Below are 27,607 nucleotides of genomic sequence, written 5' to 3'. Positions count from 1 at the left end.
GCTAGTGTGACACCATGGAGAAACTGCCGTCTCAACCAGGAGGGAATAGTGTTTGTTGCCAAATAAGTCTATTAAGCACAAGTCCCTTTTTTTTGCTGGGTCTCAAGGGACTATTTATACAATTTGTCATGGCTGGGAGTAATTAGATGGGAAGGATTATATGTTGCTACGAATCACTGAGAGACCACCAAGCTTGTGCTATATCTTTGATAGATATTCCTCCACCACCATCAAACACACATACCCCCATACACACACTGTACCTACACCAGCGTTGGCAGGCACTGCAGCAAGCCCTGTAGAAAAGTACTGGAAAAGAAAGTCTCCTTGTCCATGCCCAGCACAAGCCCAAATAGCCTGTAGCACAGCTAAGGTTTCAGTTCGTGCCTGTATGGTTTCACTAGCAAACATAAAATCTGAGGTTTGGTTTGAGGAAAAACAGTGGGTGCCGAGCAGAAACTCACGAGTGCTTGCCTCTATATCCTGCTCCATCATCAGCTTCCTAAATAACCTGGGAAAAGGCACTCTGTGCCTCAGCTCCTGCTCAAAACGACTGAAATCTTCCTTTCATTTCTCATGGAGACACGTAACACATTAGAGGCTGGGAGGCCATCTTTCTTATCTAACTGGCACTCTGTTCCAAAATGGCACAAAGCAAAGCTATCTACACTTCTTCTATATGGCTTTGGATTCACATCAAATCAAAAGAATATGATGTATTACCCAAATAAACAAACTAGATTACTTCAAAGTAGTTTAGACCCTTGTAGTCACTAGGTTAGTATCTCCAGATACGCAAAAGTTGCCAAGTCTCTAAGAATGCAGCCAGCTGATAGGCAGCTTCATTGGAGAAAGAAGAGTTGAGGACAGATGTTGAGTTTCATATTTAACTCAGTGTCTTTGTCAAGGAAACTGCCACTTATTCAGCCTAGTACTGCACACTGGACAATTCTCAACTCCCATCCCATCTCCAAACATCTCTGATTGTCATCTAAATGTCACCATGTTGTGCCAACGCTTTAGATCCACATATCTCAACTACACAGACGTATGCTCTCCTGATCATTAACCACCACCCTCATAAAAGCTTCTTCCTGAAAGTGAAATTCCCTTGTCCTCTGCCTGGCTTCTCAGTGCTGCTGTGAGCCTGGTGGGCTGCTTGGCTTGCCTCTCAACCACACTAAGGCACAACTACCCTAGAAACGTAAGCAGAAATCATTTCAAGTGCCACTGCAAGTAGGCAAGGCAAAGCTGTCAGACAGCAATACCAGCTCAACAGCACGGCGTGGGTGGACAAAAATAGGAATGCTGGATCACTGACCTGCAGAAAAGGTCTTTGACTTGGATTGCCATGAGGGCTCTCAGTGTCTGGACAACCGTCACAACTGTTACTCAGCTGTTTAGCTGCAGATATTACACTAGTGCTTAGAAACCACTGCCAAAGACCAGGGCCTGACTGTACCAAGTAAAATGGAGGCAGAGGATGCAAGAGACTCCCTGACATCTCCCACTGCATTGGGACCTAACTCCCAGTGGGATCAGGAAGAAAGCTCAGGCATCATGAGGAGATTCCTTCCCTTCAGCTCATCCTTGGAGTTTTAAAACCATATGGAGAGTGGAGAGCAGAGCTGACAACCAGGTATGCCTAACCAAAATCCAAGACTGGGTCTCAGCTCCATGTGGGCATCTCGCCTACAGTACTGGGATGGAGAACACTGGGAGTTAGGTCAAATCTCTTGGGCATGTTCATCAGTCCCAGCAGTGCTGGAGGGGAGATATATATGGATTTACAACTTTGCATTCCAATGGCACCTTAACCTACAGTTGTCTGGTTTCTGATGAGACTGTATTATGCGAATCCGGAAAAGGAGTAGAGCAGAGACATCTCAAAGCTCTCTACAGCGTGAAATCACAGCCCTCACGGACCACCTTCCCCACATTCTGTTCCAGTTGCTACACAGCAAAGTCCAAAGAGTCTGTCCTATAGGACATGCCCTTAGAAACAATAAAACACAAGGATTAAAACAGATTTCATCACTCCACAGAGCCTGTTTCACACGCCAAAGAGCTGCAACAGGAGTTCAGAGGCACTGAGCCTCTTAATCCAGAGGCAGAAAAGCTGTCAGCCAAAGCCAGACACCAAGTAAATCCAGGATATTTCTAACCCTGATCTCAGCGCTGTCTGGGAGCATCTGGTGGTGGGGACAGTGGGAGACTTTTTGCTGGCCAGCACGCACCGGTGGCATTCTCCAGTGCCCCAACTCCATTGCGAGGAATGGCATTTTATGCATACACACAGGAACAACTGAGCTGGGGTGGTGATTCCTAGAATGCACAACTGGCTGGGCAGCATTTGCCTGGGAAACTGAAGACCCAGGTCCCCATCCCAGCCTCAGCCCTCCATCCAATCACACGGACAATAACAAGGCTTGAAGGCTATTTATAGCCTTACAGTATGTCCCTCTATGAGGTCGGCGCAATGAAACACTGATCCTAGGCACCTGTGCTGGCCAATCTGAGCCATTTTCATGTGCAAGCAGCTCTAGGCTAGGTACGTTCAAGTAACTGATGGGAAAAGGTGGAAAGCCCCTTTCTTTCCCATCTCTTGTTGGGATGAGCCAGCACACAATTTATCCTTTTCATCACTTAAGGCAAAGCCTCGTGGGGATGAGTGTGGGTTAAGAGAGCAGAAAGCCCTCCAGCATAAGGATAGGAGGAAAGAAACCAAACAAAACAAAACAGACTACATGCCTGAGTTCTCTCAGCTGCAAACACAGCATCTCTGGGTGGAAAGCCAAAGGGAGTTTTAGGACTGAAATCAGTCAGAGAGGAATAGCTCTGCCCTGGTTCCCCACCAAATACTTGTCCACCCAGTTTTAAAGAAACTTGGCTACAGAGATGCTATGCCATCCATGATCTGCAGCACTGCTTCAAGGGAAGCATCTCTCAATCTCCACCTGCAATGCTGCAGAGTAAATCCTTTCCTGCCCATCATAACTTGTACAAGTCTAGATGACCTGTCTTGCCATCTCCTTTTAGACCCTCTTCTCCTTATCGAAAGCCAGCAGTCTTTCCCCTCATCTCATGTTTTCCAGGCCTGGAAAGTTCCTTTTCTTTCCCTCTGGTCTCTCCCCAATCGTTTGGCACAACTCTTGAAGCACAGTGATCAAAACAGGGAACAGACCTAATCAGACTTCATACCTCCTAGAGCAGGAAGGCTCCATGCATTCTGCATCCAACACATCCCCCCACAAACCCCACAGCACCCTAAATCCCATCGCTACAACAACCTCGCACCCATCCACGGGTGCAGGCCTTGCACCTCTGCGACTCACCTTCATGCCCACAAGGTTATTGTGGAAATCCACCCTGGCTCGCAGGTCCTTGTTGGGCTTCCTCCCCAAGAACTCCTTGACGAACTTGTTGCTGTATTTCAGGTTGTCACCACAGCCACCCCACTGCCAGGCCTCGCGGTTCTCCAGGTCGGGGGCCTCATCGCAGGTGCAGCGCTCCATCCGGCCCGCACTGCACGCTTTGGCCATCGCATGTGTCAGCCCTGCAGAAGAAATGGCGTAGAGGAAGGCCGTCTCCTTGAAACCTGGAAGGAGAGAGGAGGCTGCTGTAATTGTGGCTGGAGCAAGGACCAAGAAACTAAGGCAACTGAAGTGAAAATTATGAGGAGAAGGTTTGAGCAATGCCACGCTCTACAGCTATCATTGGTGGTTGAGAAGAAGATGTGGTAGAGAACAGGGAATGATGGATCATAGAATGGCTAAGGTTGGAGGGGACCTGAAAAATCACCCAGCCCCAGACCACCCTCCAGCCCTCCCCCCGTGCCATGGGCTGGTTGCCCCCCACCAGATCAGGCTGCCCAGGGCCCCATCCCACCTGAACTTGAACATCTCAAGGGATGGTGCATCCACAACCTCTCTCAGCAACAGTGCTAGGGCCTCACCACCCTCTGAATAAAGTATTTCTTCCTAACATCTAACCTAAATTTCCCCTCTTTTAGTTTTCGTTCGTTCCCCCTTGTTCTATCACTATTAAAGCATGTAAAATTTCTCTTCCCCTCCTGCTTATAAGCTTCCTTTGAGATTGGGAAGGCCACACTGAAGTCTCCCCAGAGTCTTCTCGTCTTCAAGCTAAACAAGCGCAACTCCCTCCATCTTTCCTCATAGCAAAGGTGCTCCAGCCCTCTGAGCATCTTCCTGGCCCTCCTCTGGACCCACTCCAACAGCTCCGCATCCTTTCTGTACTGGGTGCCCTGTGCCTGGACAAAGTACTTCCAATGAGGCCTCATAAGGGCAGAGAAGGGGGGGGACAAATGACGTGGCACAAACCAGGATTACAAACAAAACCACACCAAACACACAGTTATGTGGTTGTCACTCTGCAATCTCTGCTTGAAAATAGGAAGAGGTGAGAAAGATCTGGATAGGCCATGGTGGTGTTCATCATCATGGTATGGCAGTACTGCTACTAAGGGGCCAGCGAATGGAAGGAACCTAGCACAGATTTCCAGTTTGTTGACTGGGGTAGAAATCATGAAGCCTTCTCTCTCTCCGCAGAAAAAAAAATCACCAGGATTTAATCAGATCCAACAAAATTGTTAACAAAAGGCATGTAAAGGGCTGGAAAGCACTTAGTAATCAGCCTGTCACCCAAGGCAGTGCCTCACAGACCTGAAGAAGCATTTGGACCTCAAACTTTTCACGTACAACCCTTTTCTTACACCTCCATGCTCACTTGCGACAGCATCTGCCTCCCCCCAGTGGGTAAACTGAGGCCAAAAGAGAACCATGATTTCAATACAAATGATAAAAGACAGAAATAAAAAAGCAAACATGCCAGTATTTATAGCTCCTCATTCTCCGTCTATGGAAGCAGTAAACGACTGCATATTTGAGATGCAATTCCAGAACAGCTTTGGATCCAACTCAAGAAATCCCCCACTCAAAAATAACACAAGTGGATGGTGACAGTAGTGGATATATCTGTAAACTAGTGTGTCAACCAAGGACATGCAGAGACACTGCCAGGTCATTTTTGGAACTGGTCCTTGGGAGGATCATGATAGTCCAAGTGGACTCATGGGGCACTATCCTGGCTCACCCCCATAGGCATATCCTGTGCCTTCCCATAGCACAGCTGGGTGCACAGGGTAGAACTTAAGCAGAAGAAAGAAGAAAATCCAGTCTTGAAGACAGACGTTTGGTCCTGTTTTGGCTCAAAACACATTGCATTAGGAACTGTCCAACCCTTCTACTGTTCACCTGGAAAAGAAGAGCAGAAACCCTTTCCCTCTCAGGGAGGAAGGTTGAAATAAAACAGGATTGACTCCAGACTTGTTTGGGACACAGAAAAGAGTCGTTAGCATTGAGAAAGCAAATTTGTTTTCTCTCCCATTCGTTTTCCCCTTTGAAGTTACACCATGTCCTGTGGCACACCAGAAACATCTTCAGCATCACAGACTGTCTCAGTGAGGGTGGTTAAGGAATTCTTCATTTAATTCAAACCACAAAAACCTGTGGATCTGAGGACCACCAAACGCTGGGCAGAAAACACCATCTCAGCAGCTCCTGTGTTTTATTGGCTGATTCAACTTTTCCTCAGCTAGATGCTAGGAATGCTAAAGAGTGATGCTACCAATCCTCTGTGCCCTCAAGTTGTAGGGCTGCCCTCTTTCCACTACAACTACTACTCGTGCTGCAAAATAGAAAGGGACCAGCATGCTAACAGAAAGTCCTTGATGGAGCAATGCAAAGAGCCAGGCATTGTGAGCCTGAGCTGCTGTAATTAGCAGCAAAGAGCCAGGCGTCGGCCTGAGTTAGCAGCTCACACAGATCCACAATCCACACCAAGGCCTCCCATTTGGGAGCGCTGACCGTGCAACCTGCCACCACACTGCACACTGGGTTTGACACGGAGCCAGGCTTCCCTCTGCCAATCCCCTCATCAGCCTCAGCTCTCCTCCTCCCCTTCTCCATCACCGAAAGCCCACAGATGCCCAGTGCCCATCAGCACGGGTATCATCTCGCCCACAGGCAGCTCAGGCAGCTCCCAAGCGAGTCCATGTGACATTTGGCTCTGGCCAGATTTAAAGCCATCTCCGCCGTGCACTATTTGATTGCACCGAGATATGCTGTAACAAGATAATGAGCTTTAAATCAATGCAGGCATTCTGGTGCATCGACAGCCTGCCATCCACGGCTATCCCCTTTCAGCCATTTCCAAAATCGTTTGCGAGTATCCGAACAGGATAACGAGACCCTTGAACAATCTCCTGTTATTTTAAGAAATGGGCCGCATCAGCCCAAACTGCAAACCAGCAGCTGGGCTGCGCTGGGGACCAAGAGGGGCAATGGAGGGAGAGAGTTTTCTTAAGCGAAACATTTGTGGTTATGTTGTTGTGTTGGTTTTTTTTTTTTTTTTTTTTTTTTTTTTTTTTTGTCTTTATTTTCCTCTCTACAATGTTCTGGAGGAGGAAAAAAACCCAAAAACATTCCCCCACTGATATATTGGAATAGCTGTGTCATAGTGGGTTATAGCCATACCCTTTGCCCTGGGGGTATCGCTCGTTGCAATGCTGAACCAGGAACCAGCAGCTCCTGGAGAGGAGGAGAAAGATTTACAGGGCTGTGAGCTGTGCTGTGGGAACAACACCTGAAGGATTTACAGCATCGGTGGCGGGCTGAGATGCTGCGGGGGCATAAAGCATGGAAGAATGAGACAGCAGGCAGAGCTCTGCAACCCTCAGCACTACTATTTATTAAATGGGGTCCTGACAAGGGGGTGGGGATGGTTCTCAGCGGTGTTTTCCAGCAGCAAAATTTCAGGCTGCTCTGGAATACCCCTTCCCCTCGCTGAGGGCACGTCTGAAGGAGCAAGCTGTGGCCTCCAGGTGTCAGCATGAGAAAGTGCTTGAGTTTCCCAAGGCGCCACTAATCCAGGGACTCCTCTGGCATGCAGAGATATTTTTAAATGTCTTGCAGCTCTGGCTGCACCTCTTGGGTTTCATAAGGACGCTCCTTGTTTCCACCGCAGTCGGTGACAGTGCATTAGTTGAGCCCCAGCGCTTCTGGATGGCTCCTTCCCATTTCTTAGGGAACGAGGGAGCACTGCAGAGCTACAAATTCATCTTTGAGCATGTCAGACTCCGGGTCTCTAGGTCCAGTCACTGAGGGTGGGACTTTCTGGGAGTCACCGAAGCCCTTGAGTTCCAGGGAAGCCACATATGAAGTGGGCCTGCTGCACTGTTAGCTTCAGTCCAGTAATAAGAACTGGATTTTGGCAGAAGAATTGGAACTTGATGATCTTTGAGGCTCCTTTCAATCCAAGCTATTCTATGATTCTGTTCTGTGATTTTACTGGGAGGCTGCAGGAGAGCTGGGCTACACAAGGCAGTGCGAAGGAAACAGAACACACCACCTGCTCCTCTAATACTCCTCATCAGCTTCTGGCCATCTCCAACTGAGCTGGAAGTAGTGTGGGCATCACTCACTGCTCACAGCCAGGAAGCTTTTGCCCAGGTAGAGCAGAGCAGGGCATGGAAGCATTGAGTTTTTGCCTTGCATCATGACCCCACCACTACCATTTTGTCTCTATTCCCTTATCAAAGCATTTTCCCAATTTCCTTCTTGAAAGATTGCCATAATAAATAGGAAAAATAAAATAGTTTTTAAAAAAGAATAATTAAAACAAACAAACAAACAAACAACAACAAAAAAAAACGAGACAGCTTTGGGAAGTTCAGTCTCTTCTCCCACAGCAATGGCTCAACTTCCAGCAGAAGTGAGGAGCACACAGAGCTTCTGGCTGCAGACATATGGACAAACATCTCCAGCCTCCACACAGAGCTGTGGCCAGTGATGGGAGGTAGGCAGAGGTTCCTTTGATATGAGCACATAAATCACAGCCACAGAATGCACGCTGTGCATCTCCACACATGAGCTAAGTCTGGCTTTGTCTTTACATTCCACAAAGGTTGGGCTTGTTTAGTTTGGAGAAGAGAGGCTCCAGGGAGACCTCACTGCAGCCTTCCAGAACTTGAAGGGAGCTTATAAGCAGGAGGGGAACTGAAATTTTACATGGTTTAATAGTGATAGGACAAGGGGGAATGAACTTAAACTGAAAGAGGAGAGATTTAGGCTACATGTTAGGAAGAAATTGTTTACTCAGAGGGCGGTGAGGCCCTGGCACTGCTACCCAGAGAGGGTGTGGGTTCCCCATCCCTGGAGGTGCTCAAAGCAAGGTTGGATGGGTGCTGGGCAGCCTGAGCAGGTGGGAGGGAACCTGACCCATGGCAGAGGGGTTGGAACTGGATGATCTTTCAGGTCCCTTCCAACTCAAGCCATCATATGATTCTAGGAAGCTCTTTTTAAAGCGCTGTGGTGACCACCCTCCAATAGCACGGGGATGACTGCTGTGCAAAATGGCAGGGAATCCCACCAGCGCAGGAGGTACCAGCAGTCCCAAATAAACCCCCATCCCACTCACCTCTCTTTAGCAAGCTGGCCCGGTAGCGGCCCTCCAGGGTGCAATTCCAACGCTCAAAGCGAAACTGGTACTGGCACTCCAGTGCACTCATGCTGATGGCCTCCATCAGGGTCTCGGCCACGCCGGGGTCCCGCCGGCACATCCTGCGCTGCTTCTTCTCCAGCTTCAGGCGGTCACAGACTTTGTAGTGGGCTTTGACAGCGGCTTCCTCCATTTCTGAGGTCAGAGGGAGGATGGTCAGGGGTTCGTTGCCCGTCAGCCTGCAGAGGAACAGAGGGGTAAAGGGTGAGAATGAGCTGAGCACCCACTGGGATGCACTGGGAGAGAAGAGATTTTACAGCAAGGCTCTCTGCAGTGTGTGAGCGACAGGGAGGTAAGAAGCAATACTTGGATTTATTTTCTCCACGGAGCTTGTTTGGACGGAAGACCTTGGCAATCGCCACATCTGTCAAACTCAAAATTGCCAAAGGACAGTTCATTTAAAACTGAAATAGGGAAAAAATTACAGAAGGTACATAAGTGCATGAATTCAGGAAACTAGCAAGAAGGCAAGAACACTGCAGCCACTCTCCTGTGCCCTAAAAAAGAAAATAGTCATTTCAGGGCATCAAGCAGAGCCAGAACCAGCTTGGGAAGGTGACTTGTGTCACTGGACCCCAGGAGACACACCAAGAGAGCACGTACAGCCACTCCACCCTAAGCAGAAGAACAGGAGGGATCCCTACACAGAATCCAGCCACGGACCGAGGCTTGCAAGCAGGATACACTTTGAGAGACGACGATGCCAAAAGGTTTTAACAAGGAAGAATGAGCTCAACGCCTACAAAACGACCTGAAGAAATTCAGAAAGACGTGTCCTTCTCTTCTCCCCTGCACAAGGTCCTTGACTCCAAATGTGCAACAAAAGAAGCCAGCGTACTGTTCCCGGTGTCAAGTGACGAGCTGCTGGAAAAGGACCAGGCTGGCATCGGCCCCGGGGAGCAGCAAGGCTGCAGGAACATCTGCTGGGCTCAGCAGTGGGTTGCTGGCCGGGCTGTCCGCACCCCACTCTCCTGGCTCTGCCCTATTCCGGCCAGGTGCCAGTGCATGCAGTCAATGGGGATAGCTACAAAAGGTTTCTGAAGAAGCTGAAGAAAGGTTTCCCCAGCCAAAATGCAAGGAAGAATTGCTTAAAGCCAGAACTAAAACATGCTGGAATGCACTGCAGCCCTGTGCGGATGGGCATGCGCAGCAAGCATAGGTCAAGACCCACCAGGAAAAACAAGGTGGCAGGCATGGCAGCAGGGTACACACTCATGACCTTTACCAAATACTGAGTGACCATGGAAATGCTTAAAAACCATCAAGAACAGCAGCTTGATGTTCCTTTTCCAATGAGGAATCACCTGTATTTAACGGGATGCATCCTGCCAGTAAGGCGATCCCATGAGGCATGCACCTATGGCGTCTTAATTCCCAAACCTCCCATACACAACTGGCACAAAAGCCTGACCTGAGCCACAGCCAAGCAACACGTAGTACAGCTGACAACTGTTCCTGATCATTTAATGAGGTGATATAACATCAGATGAAGATCGAAGCAAAAAAAAAAATAAAAAATCAAGAGTCAAAGTGATTTGTGGGAAAGATGACAAAGGAATGCGACCTATGCAAATTTCCCCCCAGAAAGGTTTTTTTCCCCAAAAAATCCATTCCTAAAAAGATAAAGACACTGACAAATATTAACCCTCACATTTTTGCTCTGCACTTTGTGGACTCAGGCTTGACTGCTGCCCAAGGACTTGGGACATCACCTGGCCCTGGTGGCCTCATTAACCACTTATGTTTATGGGAGAGGTGGCTCGATCCAAGCTTTGCAGTAGTAAATACCTGTAACAAAATCTCCAGGACATTCATTCCTGGCCCTCATCAATACTTTTTCCCCACAGGTTCAATCCTGCAAGCTTTCCTAGTTGGTGCAAGGGATATCCTCAGCTGGCAAAGAGAAGAGGAGAAGGCATAACCCATTTTCCACCTCTCTTTCACCTTTCCAATTGAGCTGGTATTGGTCAGTAAAATGTCCTGGAAAACACAAGCTCCAAGTATCATGTAGAAGTCAGGAGGAGGGAAAAAGGAGCTGATCCTATGGGCAAGGTTTCTACAGAGCAACCAGCTATTTGGAGCCCCTTCACATCCCTCCCATTTGATGTTTGCCTTTGAGATACTTCAAGTCATGGATTTCTTACAGACAATCATATGATGGCTGGGGTTGGAAGAGACCTTATAGATCATCCAGTTTCAACAGATCATGCTGCCAACCTGGCCTTGGGCATCCCTTGCCCAGGGATGGGGCAGCCACAGCTCTCTGAGCAGCACTGTCAGGGGTCCCAATAAGAGTCAGCCAAATAACAAAACAAAATAACCTGGGATGAGGAGAAGGTAAAAAAACAGGATTCATCCTGCGGCACAAAGCCAGAGGACAGGCCTCTGGCTCCTGCAAGTGCAGGTGGAAAGCCACGGAAAACAATAGGAAATGGAAACATTAAATGGGACGTTGCTGACAATATGCCATTTTCACTGCCATGTGCAGAGGCTTGGGCAAAAGTTCATCAGCTCTGATAACGAGGACACACAGGTAACGCCATATAAGCTGCAAACGCTGGGCTAGCATCTCCACTTCCAGACTCCCACTTCACCCTTGCCTGGGCAAACAACACAGACACCACACCAACGTGATGAAAAGCAGAGCACTTTTCCCACCTCCTCAGTCCGTTTCCTGACCCAGCTCTGCACAGAGGAGCACGTTATCTTCGGTCCTCATCCATCACAGAAAAGGGACATCAAAAACCAAATGGGTGAGAAACAAGCCACGCATCAGTAATAAACAAAGCACAGGCAGAGCTGGTTGGTGGCCCCACCTGAAACACTGCCTCGGAGCTGCCACTGCATGGAACCTTTGTAATCCCATAAAGCCCTTTTATGCAACCTAGGCTGAGTGAGGTCCCGTAAGGCAACGGTGTCAGAGTTGGATGCTTTCTCAGCTCCTCACAAAGGCCGAGCTGTTCCTTCCAAGGAAATCTTTCAGGATGGGGGGGAGAAGGGGGCTATTTATTTATTTAATATAGTTTTTTAGTGCTCATCCAGTCTACAACTTCTGTTGTTAGAAAGATAGCCAGCACTCTGTGCTATTGCACTACTTTGGATTGAGAAGGCTGAGCACCAGACGAAGGTGTGTTTGTCCACCAGGAACCTGGAGAGAGACCAAACAGCTCATTGCTCACAACCCAGGAAGATTTAACTCTGTGGAAGTTAATTCTCGTCTCCATGAGGGCTGCAGGGCCGAAGGACTCAGTCTATGCTTCAGAATTTGTCCTCTTTTTTCTGTGCACCTCACCTGCCTTCTGCTCTGAGCATGCCTGCACCATGCATCCATACCTTAGGAAGGACCTTGTTGCCCAGTCCCTCATCACTCAGCTCAGGGGAACCTTCCCAACATCATTCTCCTTCCAAACCCCTTCCAGTTCAATCCCTCACTGGTTTGAAGTCAGGAAACCAAAGGTTTATTATCCTCAGCTGTAAGCAGCAAGAACTACTGGGTTTGCACTAACACTACTGGTGGCATACACCTGCTTTGGTCATGCACAGAGATCCTATTCTCAGTTCATTTTGGAAGGCTTTTCGTTGCACCAGCTCATTCTTTTATACATATCCCTGTATTTTCTCTTACATTATGGGGTCTTTCCTGGTGGGAATTTGAGGGAGGCAAGTCAGAGACACGGAGCCTGCAAAGGCCTGCGAGAGCACTCTTATTTTTGACATGCTCAAGAGTTTCCTCTGCAACTGCCGCCAGCAACATGAGCCAAGGTGAGCTGCGAGGAAACATCTCTACTATACCCGCCCAGAATGACAGCCCTGCTGAAATACTGCATTCCTACCCTGCAGCTTCCTTCTCTGCCAGGACATTTATCTTCGGTACATCTGTACAAGGCCCCGGTTGATTTTATTTTCAGTTCTTCCTTCAACGTTTTTCCTGTGGTATTTCACCTCTTCCGATCCTTGTTCCACTCTTTCTATCATCTCTTCCTTTTCTTCTAACAATAAAGGAGTAGGTTTTGAGAAGCTGAGAAGTAGCACACACTAACCCCCTTCACTGCAATACCAAAATTAATGACTCTACAACTCAAGGAGTCAGACTGAGTTATGCAGGACTCCAAGCACATATTATTGCTTCTTCTACCCACTAGGCCACAACCCCAAATTCTCTCTCCCACTGCCATTATTACACACTATAACAAAGCTTTCCTGAGTTGGCCTACCATGCTCCCTCCCCATCCCACAAAGGCCAATGGCTACTTGAAGTGCAACAGGTCAGAAGTCCAGGCAAACTAGGAATGGTTGACCATCAAAGAATCAACTCTTTAGTCAAATATCTCATTCTAGCCTGAATGGGTCTGTTATTTTTATTTTTATTTTTTTACAATTCCACAGGTGCCACCGTCATGCCCACACTGCAGCTCAACATTTTCCTATGCACCAAAGTCAGAGCTAAGCATTTTTGCTACAACAGACAGTGCTTACCTTTGTTCAGACATTTACATCCACTGCCACCTTGCCTTTAGATTACAGAATCCAAAACCATACGTGTTAGTTTCAGAACCCACTGCAATTCTCCAAGCTACAACACCAAAGATTTCTTACACTGGCTGAAGTACACACGCAGAAATCCTATATCCCAGGGAACCCCTTCAAAAAAAAAAAAAAAAAAAAAAAACCCAGGCAAGGTATTCTCCTTGGATCCAAGGATTTTGCAGCTGCTACACCTCAGAATGAATTAAATTCCATCATGAAGATCAATCTCATAGAAGTATTTGCTCCTTTTAGCTCAGCCTGATCATCAGCTCCCCTAATCCTGACACTTTGCAAGGTTTCTTCTCATCATCCACAGATCATGTCCCTTTATGCACGTGCTGGTCCTTTTCCTTCCAGGTCATTTCCAACCTCCTCACCACTTTGTGTGCGTTCACCTCTCTTTTTTCCTCTCCACGCCATTCTCCACAAACAATGGTGCCTTGCTGTTGGAGGTCATTAAAATATAAAAACAGCAAACAAACATTTGGAAACCCAAGTTGCAAACACAGCTATTCTCATGGCAAGTGTGTCTCAGTTGCTATTTTGATCTTTATCTTCTTCTCAATACCAGAGCACGCATGGTAACCTCTCAAACATGGCTCTCCTCCTTCAGAAATAGCACATATCCCACCACACAGACAATACCAACGTTACACACTTCCAGCAACACATGGCATCAGCAGCAGAGCTCTGCAACCTCTCTGTACAAAGATGGAAGCAGCCATCCCCTACGCTTGAGGTCCTGGCAAGTAAAGCATGGGAGAAAACGCCTCCAGGTGCCTGGTTCTCCTTCTGAACATAGGAATTCAGACAATAAAGAGGAGACAAACTACAGAACGAATAGATCCTACCAATAGATCCAAACCAATAGATCCTATTTCTCAGGGAAGCAGGCGTGAATCTCCATCACTCATGAAGCATGCTCAGATTGCCTGGACAGATCTACAGAGTGAGAACATTCTCTCTGAGCCCTCTTGCCATCCTGGATAAGGGGACAGAGGAGCAGACCCGTAAGCATCCTGCTACACACACCTGCCAGGCTCTCAGGGCCTATCAAGAGTCATTACCAGCACCCACAGAAAAGACTGAACAGCTGCTTCTCCAGGAAAGCATTTGCTACTGCAAATCTCTGGGTTTTCCTGCCCAGCACAGCTCTCCTGAATGCTTCTAGCATTTGCAGCAACCACTCTTTGATCCCAAAAATCATTAAGCTCTCTTCAGACCCAGCTGTTACCACAGAAATTATTTACATCTGAGTTTCTCATTTTTGCTTCAGCTGAAGTTCATGTATAAGTCAGAGGATTTCACCCAGGCTGCTGAACACAGCAGTCCAAGCAAAAGGAAACTTCAACAGGGTAGATGTCCTAGCTGAGGAAAGAGCTGGACCCTAAGCCCAGGTTCTCTTTGGGATTCTTCTGTGAATGGGGCAAGACAGGGATGGTTGCTTCCCAAACACAGAATGCTTGCTATGCCTATAAATAATTTTTCATATAACTTCATGCCAAATCATGCCTGAAGCTTCTCCTACACAAATTACCCTCCCACCCCCCAAAAAATTTTTTGGTGCATGGTACATGAAGGTCTAGCTACCAAAGGCAAAATAGTTCAATGAACATGCAGGGAGTACGTGACTCCATTCAGATATGGAGCTGTGGAGGGCTAGGGATGCTATGGCACATTCCTTCACCAGGCTCATGGGACCAAGGTGCTGTGAGGAATAGCTATTTTTGCACTGTGGCAACCAGAAACACCACAAGCAAATACTTCAGCTGCAGCATTTCCCACTCATGCGAGGCAGAAAGGCCATACAATTTCTGAATGACAGCATTCCCCTGAAGGAAGGAAGAGCCGCCTTCCCTTCTCCCTCCCTTTCCCCAGCAAGGAAGGCACAAGCAATCACAGAGAAACCCAAGAGCAGAGGAAGGAATCAAGCTTTGCTCTTCCAACCCACAGTGGTGTGCCTGAACCACAAGGCCGCAATACCCCAACCCTTCTTCCCCCTCCCTACAACAAACCTCATTCAGGAAGTTTCCAGTCCTCTCACTTTTATTTTTGGCAAGTAGCAGAGCTGAGATTCACCAGGGCAGAGATGACAGAGGGAGAAGGCTCGGACCAGGACCAGCCCTAGGAGCCTTTGCAATATTTGGGTCCTTATTGATGATCCGGACGAGGAGAACTGAGTGCACCCTCAGTAAGTTTGCAGATGACACCAAGCTGGGAGGAAGTGTTGATCTGCCTGAGGGAGGAAGGCCCTTCAGAGGGATCTGGACAGGCTAAGGCTGACTGTATGAGCTTTAACATGAGCAAGTGTCAGGTCCTGAACTTTGGTCCCAACAGCCTCATGCAATGCTGCAGGCTTGGGGCAGAGCAGCTGGAAAACTGCGCAGAGGAAAAGGATCTGGGGGTGTTGGCTGACAGCTGGCTGAACATGAGCCAGCAGCGTGCCCAGGTGGCCAAGAAGGCCAGCAGCATCCTGGCTTGTGTCAGCAATAGCACAGCCAGCAGGAGCAGGTGATCATCCCTCTGTTCTGGCACTGGTGAGGCTGAACCTCGAGTGCTGTGTTCAGTGTTGGGCCCCTCACTGCAAGACATTGGAGCCCTGGAGTGCATCCATTAAAGGGCAACAGAGCTGTGAGGGTCTGGAGGACAAGTTTGATGGGGAGCAGCTGAGGTTGTTCAGTCTGGAGAAGAGGAGGCTCAGGGGAGACGTTATTGCTCCCTACAATGACCTGAAAGGAGGGTGTAGCAAGATGGGGGTTGGTGTTGCATCACTGTTAGCTGGGAAGAGACAAGAGGTGACGGTCTCAAGTTGCATGAGGGGAGGTTCAGGTTGGACACTGAGAATAATTCCTTCTCAGAAAGAGCAGTAAGGCAGAGTAGTAGAGTCACAATCCCTGGAGGTGTTCCAGAGCCGTGGAGATGTGGCAGTGAGGAACATGGTCAGTGGGCATGGGCTGGGGTTGGACTTCGGGATCTTAGAGGTCTTTTCCAATCTTTATAATTCTATGATTCCTTTGCAATATACACAGCTCATGCTGTGAAGGACCCAATAGTTTTCAAATGACCTCTAGAAAACCCTGCTGTTTTTTTTTTAAGGGGGAAGGACTTGTTTTTTCATAATTCAATACCAGCTGGGAGCTCCCAGGTAGTTCGATGCCAAGAGCTGCCTGCAACCAAATTCCATTGCAAATAGCCTATTTTGCCTGCAAGTGGGCAGAGGCAGGGCGAGAAGAGGAGGGGAAAGCTGTTTCCTCTCCCCTTCATCCTCTGAAGAATGAAACTGCAATCAGCCAGATTTATGGAGGATTTTTAACCCAACTTAAAACCGGCCGGTGAACTGCGGTGCCAGTGGAATGCATGGGCCAGGCAGCAACAGGGGCTTTCACTGCCGATTTAAGACGGCATTAAGCTTCACCCTTCCCAGCTGGTGCCAGGAATTACCCACCCGCTGTCCCCGGCTGCTCGCTATCCCGGCTACTGATGGCTTTTATTTTGTCTTTAAGCTTTGTTTCTTGCTTAATGTCTTTGTATTTGTTGACATGCTTCCTATCAGACCATGCACAGCCCGTGGCTGGGAGTTTCATCACAGAGAAGCAGTGAGTGTGGAGCAGTGCAGTGGAAGAAGATGAAGGAATGAGGCTGGAGAAGACAATGAAAGGCTTGTTTTACCCTATTAGGATCTCAGGTCCTTGCTGCAGTATATAGGCAACTTCACTCCCTCCCTGGTAAGAGGGATTAGAGCAGTTCATTTGAATCCAAAATTGGGCCTAACACCTCTCCATAACTTAAAACACAGATCACATTCACAAGAACATACACAAGCATCCCTCCCCTTGCTTTTGAATCAGTTCTGGTAGGGTTCAGGACCAGAAAGCCACATAATAGATCACACAAAGCAATACAGCAGTTGCACAGTATTCTTGCAACAAAGAGTTAAACTACAAGCAAACCCTGTTTCATCTGCTCCTACCACAGAGATCAAATTCCTAAGAGGCAGAAATTCATCTGTGATATAAAACTGAAGCAGCAGTTCTGCTCTCTCGTTCTAAGCAAAGAAATCCAAAGTTCATGGACTTTCTTGGTATCTTCTCTTGTCTGGAGAGAGTTGCCCTTAGCAAACAATACTTAGTATTCAAAATGTAAAGAGTGAAGACCAGAAAGAAAACCTCACAGACCTTTTCCAATCATGCTTTTTGCACTGGTGCTCCTTTATGTTCATTCCAGCAGCTTTACAAAGACAACTTCAAAAAGCATCACACATAGGGTAAGGGCGCTTCTTCACCCAGGCAGTTCCAGTGCCTGGAACAACTCCTGTCCATATTTCTGGCTCTCCAACACTCAATCTTCTTCATGAAGACTACTGACACCCTGCAGACCTGTCCAGGGCTGGGGAACACTCACTTATAAGAATCCAACATGCTGACTCAGGCCAGAACAGCATTAAAATAATAAGCGCAGAATGTTTGGACCCTAACACTGCCCCTTCTCCCCTTCCCCAACAGTATATCATTAAACTTCAAGACTCTATCACCAGCTACTGTGAAACCCCAAAATTTAAATATATAGATTCCAAAAGGGATTAACCCCCGGGGTGGGTGATTAAACATGAGGACTCAAATGCAGCCTCCTGCTTCAGGAAGCCTTTACACCACTGACTGCCCAAACCACACAGGCTATGCCAGAAGATACCACTTGTCCCACTTCTCCTTAGCTTCTCCAGACGTCCACATTTGGATGAAGAAATCTTCATTTCAGCCCACAGCATCAGAGAACAGTTTGGGTTGGAAGGGACTATAAAGCCCATCCAGTTCCAACACTCCACCAGCTCAGGCTGCCCCATCCAGCCCTGCCTTGAGCTCCTCCAATGATGGGGTATCCATAGCTCTCTGGGCAGCAGTGCCAGTGCCTCACCATACTCTGAGTAAAGAATGTCCTCCTCGTATCTAAACTAAATGAGAGATTTAGATTAAAACCATTCCTCCTTGTCTATTCCACTGTCTGCCCGAGCAAGAAGTTGCTCTCCCCTTGATTATAAGCTTCCCTTGAGTACTGGAAGGCCACAATTAGGTCTCCTATGAGTCTGCTCTTCTCCAGGCTCAACAAGCCCAACTCCCTCAGCCTGTCTCCATAAAGGGAGGTGTTCCAGCCCTATGAGCATCCTCATGGCCCTCCTCTGGACTCACTCCAACAACTCAGCATCTTTCCCATGCTGGGGGCCCCAGGAGGGCGGAGCAGAGTGGGACGACCACCTCCCTCACTCTGCCCTTGCTGCCATGCTCACTTTGCCCACCCCACCTCCTCAGCCCTACCAGCCCCATGCAGCCCTCCACCCACGGGCACCCCCAGCACTCCAGGACATGGGCATGCCTCTCAGGGCCCCAGCGCCAGCACGGCCAGCATGTGTTAATGTCAGTCTCTTCCACCCACTCCTGCCAGGGAACGCATCTGACTTTGTAATGAATTGCCCATTTGTCTCCCTAACACCTCAGCCAGCCTTTTGTTAAGCCTTATCTCCCAAATTTAACAGCTCCCCGGTGCACAACACGCAACAGGACTTGGCTTCTTCATTCCCCCTCCCCATCTCCTCCTCCTCCTCCCCAGTCCGTCTGTCATATAAATCGCGCTGTCCATCCCAAACACTGCCCTCTCTGTTCTCAGCAGATGCCGCAGTTATGGAGCTGTCCTTGCCCAGACCACAGAGATTGGCAGCAGGGGAAGAAGCTCCTCGAAGCCAACGCAGCAGCTTCCCTCGCTGCCTGAGGATAGCCCTACGTGCACGCACACCCAGCAGCACAGCAATGAAATAAAGATTATTCACCAAACATCGAAATCTCTAAAGCTGTGGGGCTGAAAAGGCTGAAGAAGCCTTTGAGGAAAGCACAGTGAATGTAGAGCTCCTTGGCACAGGTCACGTTCCTGTTCTCTTGCCTTCTCCTCCCTCCCCAGCCCCTGTTCCCATGCTCAAGACCTGGAAGTCCCAGCTGCAGCCTTGACGTTTTCCTAAACAACTTATAGATAAATGGCAACTTCTAGCAACAAGTGCAGGTTGAGGCTGAAGGGGTTTGCACCTCTCCCTCCCCTCAAAACATTTCACCCAGCCCCTATTTTATAACGCGTGGAGGTCAGCTCATGGAGTATTTAGATGGTTGGGCGGTTTGACACATCATCTGCTCTATTTTGGGAGCAGTTTACAGCTCTGCAATTCCTCCCCTGCACAGCAGTGATAGCTTTTCCACTCTAATGTCACATTATCCTGGTGGAAGGTTTAAAAACTAAACAGGTGAAAAAACAAACTTTCTGGGCACTGGAGAGGGCAGGATGCATGAGAGCCCCGTCGTGCTGATGAGATGGTATGCTCTTATCCTCACTCTGAGCCCCAGCAGGGATTGTGGGGATGAACTGGGAGCACAGAGCATGGTTCCTTACAGAACTAGACAGGAAGATACTTGAAGGCTCTCACACAAAGGTTATCCAGTGACAAAAGTTGCCTCATGAATGTCTTCCTGTAGAAGCTTTGCAGCCCTGAGGTCTTTACAAGCTCCAGATGAGACTTCAAGGGTCAGGTCTCCGGCTAAGCAAACTGGCTCTGGCCAAGGTATCAGACTACGACGACAGGGATAAATCACCACCACAGGAGACAGTGTTCTTGGTGAGGTAATCCACATACAGAATGAGTTCCAATGAAGCCAACCAATGTCACAACCTTTGCTCGTCTTATAATCCACCTGCAAGAGCACTGCTAATCACACACGATGAATATGTTGATATAGATAGCCAAGATATCTTTAACAGACCTGTACTACGAGAGAATCTCCGTGTGCTTTGTCATAGAATCGTGAAGGTTGGAGAAGACCTCTAAGATCCCCAAGTCCAACCCCAACCCATCCCTCCATGCCCACTGACCACGTCCCTCAGTGCCACATCTCCACAGTTCTTGAACACCTCCAGGGACAGTGACTCCACCACCTCCCTGGGCAGCTGTGCCACTGCATTGCCACTCTGGAGAAGAAATTTCTCATAATTTTTAGGAGTTAACAGGACTACAGAACATCAGCATGAACCTCACCCAGACCTACCTCAGCCAGCACTGCAAGTAAAACCATCAGGATACTCATTGTAGAATCACTGCTTGGGTTCTAATGGGCCTTTGAGATCACCTAGTTCCAACCTCCAAAATTTGTGACTGCAGCATATACATCCTTCTATTATACTACAAAGAGTTTATGTGAATAAAGAGTCAAATTAACCAAAATAGTAAAACCCAGGGTGGCCCAAAGTTTTCTTCTCTGCTGTTTTGCAGATGAGATAGCACACCATCCATCTTCAGAGCAATGCATTTCTGCTCATGAATGGAAAAAAAAGTTCCTTTATGCATTGTATTAGAATAGGTATGTGGGTCACACTCAACAACCAAGTATTAAGGAAAGCATTTCCTTCCTGTATTGATCATCCATCCACCCAACTGAGTTGTATTAAAAAGGCAAGGGGGAGGACAACAAGCCAAGTGTTATACATAGCAAATTCTGATTAGATTATGAAACTTTAAGAAGATCTTAACAAGTGGACAGTGTACATTTTACATAATTAGCTTGTTACTTATAAATGCCTTACATAGTGCCAATGGCAGATTTTCACCACCTAAAATAGCCCAAAGCTGTTGGATTCAGGAACTGCTGCCATCCCAATTTAGATCAACCCAAATACAGAAACCACGAGGTGGTTTTGTTACACCAAGATTAAGAATTGAATCGGCTCTTGTGTTCCTGGATATTATGTCACCTCGCGAGCCCAATCCTCACCAAATGTGAAAGCTGTTCTTCTCAGCCTTTTGATAGATTTCAAGCTCCTTTTTGGAGGAACAGAACCTCACCAAGACCGGACATAAAGATGCAGCAGTGTGGGATGCCACTGTTGCATCCGTATTTATTTTGCAGGGAACTGCTCCCCAGCCCTGTGAGATGTATGCTTCATGAAACTTGGATAGGAGTTCAGAAGGCTTTGAGGTACAAGCACTGCTTGTGAAGCAGGACCTCAGAAATAGCAAGCCAAAAGAGAAAGTCCTTTGATTTGCAAGTTGAGCACGCTTGACATCAAAAGTCCCAACAAACGCAGAGCTACACAATGTTATTCCTACTCAACCCCTTCCCATTGCCTGCAGACATCTGAAGGGAGGAATGCCATGAATGACATGAGATTCCCATTGTCTGCAAGAAACCATGTCTAGTTCAGCAGCTCTGAGAGATGCCACATAAATCTACACCTTCAAGTTAACTAACGGGGAAAAACGAAACCTAAGCAGTACATCTCTTACAGCCATCTCTACAAAATAACCCAGCCTGATAGTCCATCAATGAATTGTTTGTGTAGCCTGAAAGTACAAGATACAGCTCTCAGCCCAGAACTAGACAATCAGTTTTGCCCAGATTCACAAAGACATTTAGATAACATCTCATTTAAATTAATTACCATCTATAACCCTAAATGCCTCTTGAGTTCAGAATGCTTTTGAGTCCACCAGTGAAATCGAGGTGGAGATTTGAAAGTCCTGGATTTAAATTACTCCTTGGAAACTATCTTGAGAACTGGAAGTGAAAGTGATGAAAGTCTTCATATACAAGTGACTTCCAATTCAGCCACTCAAGGGCCAGGAAACATCAGCATAGTTGTGTGCATGCATTATAAATCAGCTCTTGTCTCAAAAAGCTATGTGACCACATTCTGCAAAGCAGCCCACTGTTAGATATCCTCTTCCAAATTACCACCTTGCTTCATTCCTTCCAGAATGGTTCCCTCCAGAAAGAAGGCAGGGGAGCACAAGAAGAGCCAATTGTGATGAGTATCATCTGAGAAAATTAAAATTCGTTCAAGCAAGGCAGTATACGAGGCAAATTCAGTCAGCTTTTACAGCCTTTCACAAGTCATTAGCATGCCTCATTTTCCAGTTTGAGTCTTTGGTTTCTGTAATGACAACTAAACATGGGATGAGCCATAATACTTCTAAGTACTCATAAATAATGGAAAGAAAGCTGACTTCAGCACCAGACAGGATGCTCAAGATAAGTGTTCTCTCAATTGCTTGCAAGCTTTGTGTCTCAGCACCTTTAAAACACTCAGAAGGAACCAAATATGTTTTCAGTTGAGTACAGAATCTGGACAACATGTTTTCAACAAGCCTTGGGGCTACATGGTTAATGGGAACAGTAATGAAATACTTAGTAATTGCCAAATCATTACAGAATAAAACTAGCACACAATCACAAAAAAAAAGTTCTGTTGCAGTCTGCATGCACAAAGGCTATGACCAAGATTACTCAGTTTTCACATGCATTTGTCAGCACTGCAAGGGACAAGCAAAGACAGAGATTCCCGCCTATACCTTTGGGAGACATGTGGCATGTACACAAAATCAATTTTGAGGCATTTGTGACAACGTTTCAGTGCCAGTGGAACTTGTGAAACACCACAAACAGGCAAAGACAAATTAAGAAACCTTAAGTAGCATAGTTTTGCTCCAAGGCTTCATGAACAGCCTGTATCTCCCTTTTCAGATTACTTCTTCACATCCCAACATGACTGCAGCACCGAACAGTGAGATCCCTCTCTGTAGTCTGTTCTATCAACAGATGCTCATTAGAGCTACTCTCAACCAGAGCAGCAGCTCCAGCCTGAAATGGAGCTCCCATCTGTCTTTAACATGCATGTGAGTTCACTTCACAACTCCCACAGCCCATCTCTTACAGTGGGTTTAGAGATTGAGTCACCCTCTCCAGGATGATACAGGACTTCAGTAAACAAAACCTACCAGAATTGGAGTCAATGCGTTCAAAAAAAAAAAGAATCAGATCGGTAGAATCTGATTTTGAAGTGTTGTAAAGACAGATATACCACCAAATCCCATAAACTGAGTAGTGATGTTGAAATAAGAGCAAAGACTGATATTCCAAGCAAAGAAGCAATCTGCCTATGAAGAAGTCTCCCCACCAGACTTCCCTAAAGCACAAGGGAAGTGGGACATGAGCTGTCTGCTCAATACTACATAGCATGTAGAATACAAAATTCCAAAGCAAGCTGAACCACCAACTCTACTTTCCTTGCACTCCAATTTAGTAAGAGTTATGTTTGAAGGGAAATAATTAGGAGATTTTACACTGAAAGTTAAAAAGATGCATGCACCGAGATAAGATACCCTTGTTTCTTTTCTACAAGCATAAGAATTTCCAGCAAATTAAAGCAAATCACTGAAAAACAGTGTTGCTATTTAAATTGCAAGCTGAAACCCAATAGCACTGCGACGAAACTTGGCTGCGTTCTTCTCTCAGATTGTACGTCCTTCCCTGGGAGACAGTATCAGGTTCCCTTTCCCCTTTCTTCGTCTGCACTTGAGCCTTTCCAATTGGCCTGGGGTCAAGAAAACCATCCTGCTCCCAGCTATCATCCCTGCAAGAGCACGTCTCCTGCCAAGCCCTCCGCCAGGTTATGGGGACATCCAGCATTCCCAACTCGCTCCCCAAGGGATGCGAACCCAAATGTCTCACATCTCACTTCTTGAAAACCAGCAAACGTGGCCACCTGAAGTCCTGCAGGCTGGACCACAGGAGCAAGAGGAGTAGGATCTCATTGGCTTCGCCAGCTTTCTCTTCACCACAATCCCCAGAGTGACACTGATTTTCTCAGTGGTGAAGAAAGAAATCCCTCTAGCTTACCCCTCTCCTGCTCTGAAATAGCAGTGGTTGCAGTGCCCTGACAGCATATAACTTGGGTAGGCAGCTGGAGCAACAAGCAATACCAAGACTAAAAATCAAGAGTAGATTGACCAGGAGGCATTCAGCAGAAATGACCTGTCACAGCAAAAGACTCACTACCACATCCTCAAGAGACTTTTTTTTTGTGGGAGTTTTTAGCTATTCATTTAATCTCTGAGAGTTTAAGCAAATCGCAGTTTCCAACACTCACGATTTCCAACACAGCTTTTAGGAAAAGATATTTGGAGCATATAAACAGGAGAGAGAACAGCTGTTTACGAGGGTGGATAGTGACAGGACAAGGGGGAATGGTTTTAAACCATTGAGACAGGGGAGGTTTAGGTTAAATACTAGGAGGAAGTTTTTCACTCAGAGGGTGGTGATGCACTGGAACAGGCTGCCCAAGGAGGCTGTGGATGCCCCATCATCCCTGAAGGCATTCAAGGCCAGGCTGGATGTGGCTCTGGGCAGCCTGGTCTGCTGGTTGGCGACCCTGCACATAGCAGGGGGTTGAAAATAGATGAGCATTGTGGTCCTTTTCAACCCAAGCCATTCTAGGATTCTGTGACATCAATAACAAGCTCTGATGTACTTCAGAGCTGGCAAGAAGGAAAGTCAACTTTATCAATGGAAATGGTGCCTTAGGAAGGAAAGTTAAGCCCAGATAACACGAAGATGAGAGGAAACCTTTCTACCTGAGCTCTGCAACATAATTTCTTTGTGAATCAAAAGCATTCTTCACACTGGAATTTTCCTCCAAGTTACAGAGGGTTTGTAACTAATTAAAAAACCCCTCCAAGTTTCCAAAGTATTTCAAGCAATAAAACCCAGGTTACAGCCTGAAAATAAATCATAACAGTAATATGCACACACTTGGGGGGGGGGGGGAGGGGTGTGAGGGTAAGATATAAACCAACACTGGAAAAATCTTACACGTAGTGCAGCCAAAATGCCAGTTGATACATGTCACATTTGGGCGCTCCAGGCAACGCTATCACAATGGCTAATAGAGGCAGGCAGAGCTCCAAGAGGAATGCCCAAAGCCTAAGGACGCACAGATGCTCCCCGGAGCCTCAGATAATGGCAATGGCATCCCAGGCCTTTGCTGAAGCTTTCACACACGTTCAGCTCCTCGAGCAGCACAGCGAGCAGAAGGAAGGCTGCGACCTTTCAGACGTTGTTACCGGCTAATCCTCCTGGAAGGAGGGCTCAGAAAACATTTAGATTGAAGCATCCGTGAGATTAAGATGTTTATCCGTCTTGTATTTTGCACATTTAGGATGTCAGTGTCTCCTGGCTGCAAGAGCCCAGGAGGACCAGGGGCCAAGAAAGAACGAACGACTCAGGCAAAGGGGAAGGATAGCAACGCTAACAAGTGCTTTGTGTTTGCTAGAAACCTGTCATCAGTCTGCAAGTAACAGAGTAAAACAGAATCAGGGGAGATTTTTCCCCAGATGGAAATACCTTTAGCGGCTGAGTTGACAGATCTATGGGGCATAACAAGAACCAAGCATAACGTGAGGGTTGCTCCCCGCTAAAACTTTCCAGGTGTTTACATCTGGCTGCAGCCAAAATTGCCGTGAACCCCATGAGATCACTCCAGCCTAGCAAAAGCTCAAAGCCACCTCAGCACAAACGGTAGGAAGGAGGTCGAACAGCCCCTGCTGTGGTGGGAGATACTGTGTTAGCGACCACACAGAGACAGAGGTCTCCTCTTCCCTCAACCCTAGACTGGAAGGGAATCTGGCACTAAAATCACAGACTCATTTGAGTTGGAAGGGACCAGTAGAAGTCATCCAGTCCAACTCCTCTGCAATGAGCAGGGACAGCCACGGCTCCATCAGGTGCTCAGAGCCCCATCTCCTTACCTTGAACGTCTCCAGGGATGGACATCTACCACCTCTCTGGGCAACCTGTGCCACTGCCTCACCACTCTTACCATAAAACACTTTTTCCTTATATCTAATCCAAATCTCCCCATTTTCCCTTTGCAGCTTGCAAAGTCCACGCACAGGAAGCTCATACCAGGTATCACAGATGAGAGGTTGCTTTGCTCCACCCCAGCGTAACTACACAAACCCAAAACTGCATCCAACCTCACAGTTCTGAGCAGGATGCTGCATGGCAGGATAGCAGGGAACAAGTTAGTCGGTGCTACTGGGGCTAAATTGTGGCTCAATTACAATGTTGGAGAGCCAGTCCCAGAACAACAATGGTCCCTATGTGTTCCTACAGATGTCTGAACACATCAAATGGGCAAATGGATGGATGGAGGGAGAGAATTTCAGGACATCGTTGGACATGCCCCAGCAGGGCTTTGCAGCCTCCCCAAAATAGTCCTCATTGGTTTCACACTGAAGGCCCCAGAGCTTGCAAGGCAGGTTTAATTTTAGAGCGCACTCATCGGATTTGCTTACATAATTTTCTTGATTTGGAAGGCTTTCTATTTTCCTTAGTAAGAAAAGCTGTCCAAATTTATCACGTTAAGCCGGGGGCCGCTCACCCATAAGAATATTAAAATATATCAGCTGCAATTCTTCTTTTAAAATTTGCATATCGCGATTAGGGCTTAGAACAGCTTTAAAGAGTGAGGTGGGAAAGAAGCCATCAGAATGGACAAATCCTTACCAAATTACACAGGCATCCAAGTGCAGGGGCCCACAGAGTGCCCAGAAACAGCTTAAAACAGAGCAGGAAGGGCTCAAGAATGTGCCAGCCTGGATCCATCGAGCAGGACGTATAAAGAGAACACCATCTTTCTGTTAAACATGTGTTTCTAAGTACCTGAGAAGACTGCAGATGACACCAAGCTGTGTGGTGCAGACAACATGACCTAGGGACGAGATGCCACTCAGAGAGACCCAGACAAGCTGAGCAGCGGACCTGGGAGAACCTCATGAGGTTCAACAAATCCAAGTGCGAGGTCTTCCACTTAGGTCATGGCAATCCCCACTATCAGCACCAGCTGGGGGAAGTTTCTGTTTTTGATTAACAATAAGGGCAGTGAAGCACTGGCACAGGCTGCCCAGTGAGGTGGTGGAAGCTCCATCCCTGTACAAACCCAACGTCGGGTTGGATGAGCACCTTATTGAGCTGTGGGTGTCCCTGTTTAGTGCAGTCAGACCAGGTGACCCTTAAGGATCCCTTCCATCTCAAATGATTAGGTGCTGCCCCTGCTGTCATTTAGCAGGAGAAGAGCTCAGCCTGCAAACAGGTCTGTTGGACAATCCAGTCCTCGTAGGCAGAGATTTTGTCCTGTTCAGATCCTTCATTCGCTCCTCTACCTCCTCAGTTGGTTACAGCAAGAATTCAACTTCTGTGGTTTGCAATCAACAATGTGAGATCACAAAAAGCCATAAAACCCTCTCAGCAATAATTCACTGCTTGACTGTTGCTCCCAATTTTGATATCGTTAAGCTCATTTCTAAAGTTGAACATTTCCTAAGCAAATATGTTCCAGTCCTCCGGTCAAGCCATAGAAAGACATGGTCAACCCCTACAGCTTGCAGCCAAACCAAGGAAACCCCACAGACCCCATGGGTACCACAGCACAGCATCTCTTACACCACAGGACCAGGACCACAGGAAAGAGACTTCAAATATATTTCTCCCCCTACTGAAAACTCACTGGAAGAGCCAGCTCCAGCTTCCATTCATTCCTTCTCCATTCTGCCCAACGACGATATAATGCACAATGGAAGAAGTTGCAATCTCAAGCAGAATTGTTTAATTTATTAAATCACTTAATGCTGCTCCAGGAC

General features: G+C 47.3%; 1 protein-coding gene and 1 long non-coding RNA gene across 2 annotated transcripts in view; one reads left to right on the top strand and one right to left on the bottom strand.

Annotated features, from left to right (window-relative positions):
• The window catches only part of WNT9A (Wnt family member 9A), a 53,601-nt gene that overhangs the window by 12,101 nt on the left and 13,893 nt on the right, over positions 1-27,607 (bottom strand). Inside the window, exons 2-3 of the mRNA NM_204981.3 lie at positions 8,497-8,756; positions 3,336-3,598 (exon numbers count right to left, since the gene is read on the bottom strand). Coding sequence (NP_990312.2) covers positions 3,336-3,598; positions 8,497-8,756 — 523 coding nt within the window. The remainder of the gene's footprint in view (positions 1-3,335; positions 3,599-8,496; positions 8,757-27,607) is intronic.
• On the top strand, positions 16,036-19,032 carry LOC107052482. Its single transcript, XR_005857294.2, has 3 exons — positions 16,036-16,085; positions 16,658-16,829; positions 18,766-19,032. It is a non-coding gene; the product is annotated as an uncharacterized LOC107052482 (long non-coding RNA).

Source organism: Gallus gallus, chromosome 2, assembly GCF_016699485.2.
Source record: "Gallus gallus isolate bGalGal1 chromosome 2, bGalGal1.mat.broiler.GRCg7b, whole genome shotgun sequence".
NCBI lineage: Eukaryota > Metazoa > Chordata > Aves > Galliformes > Phasianidae > Gallus > Gallus gallus.
Note: the sequence above shows the minus strand (reverse complement) of the source record. Positions and strands in the feature narration are given on the sequence as shown.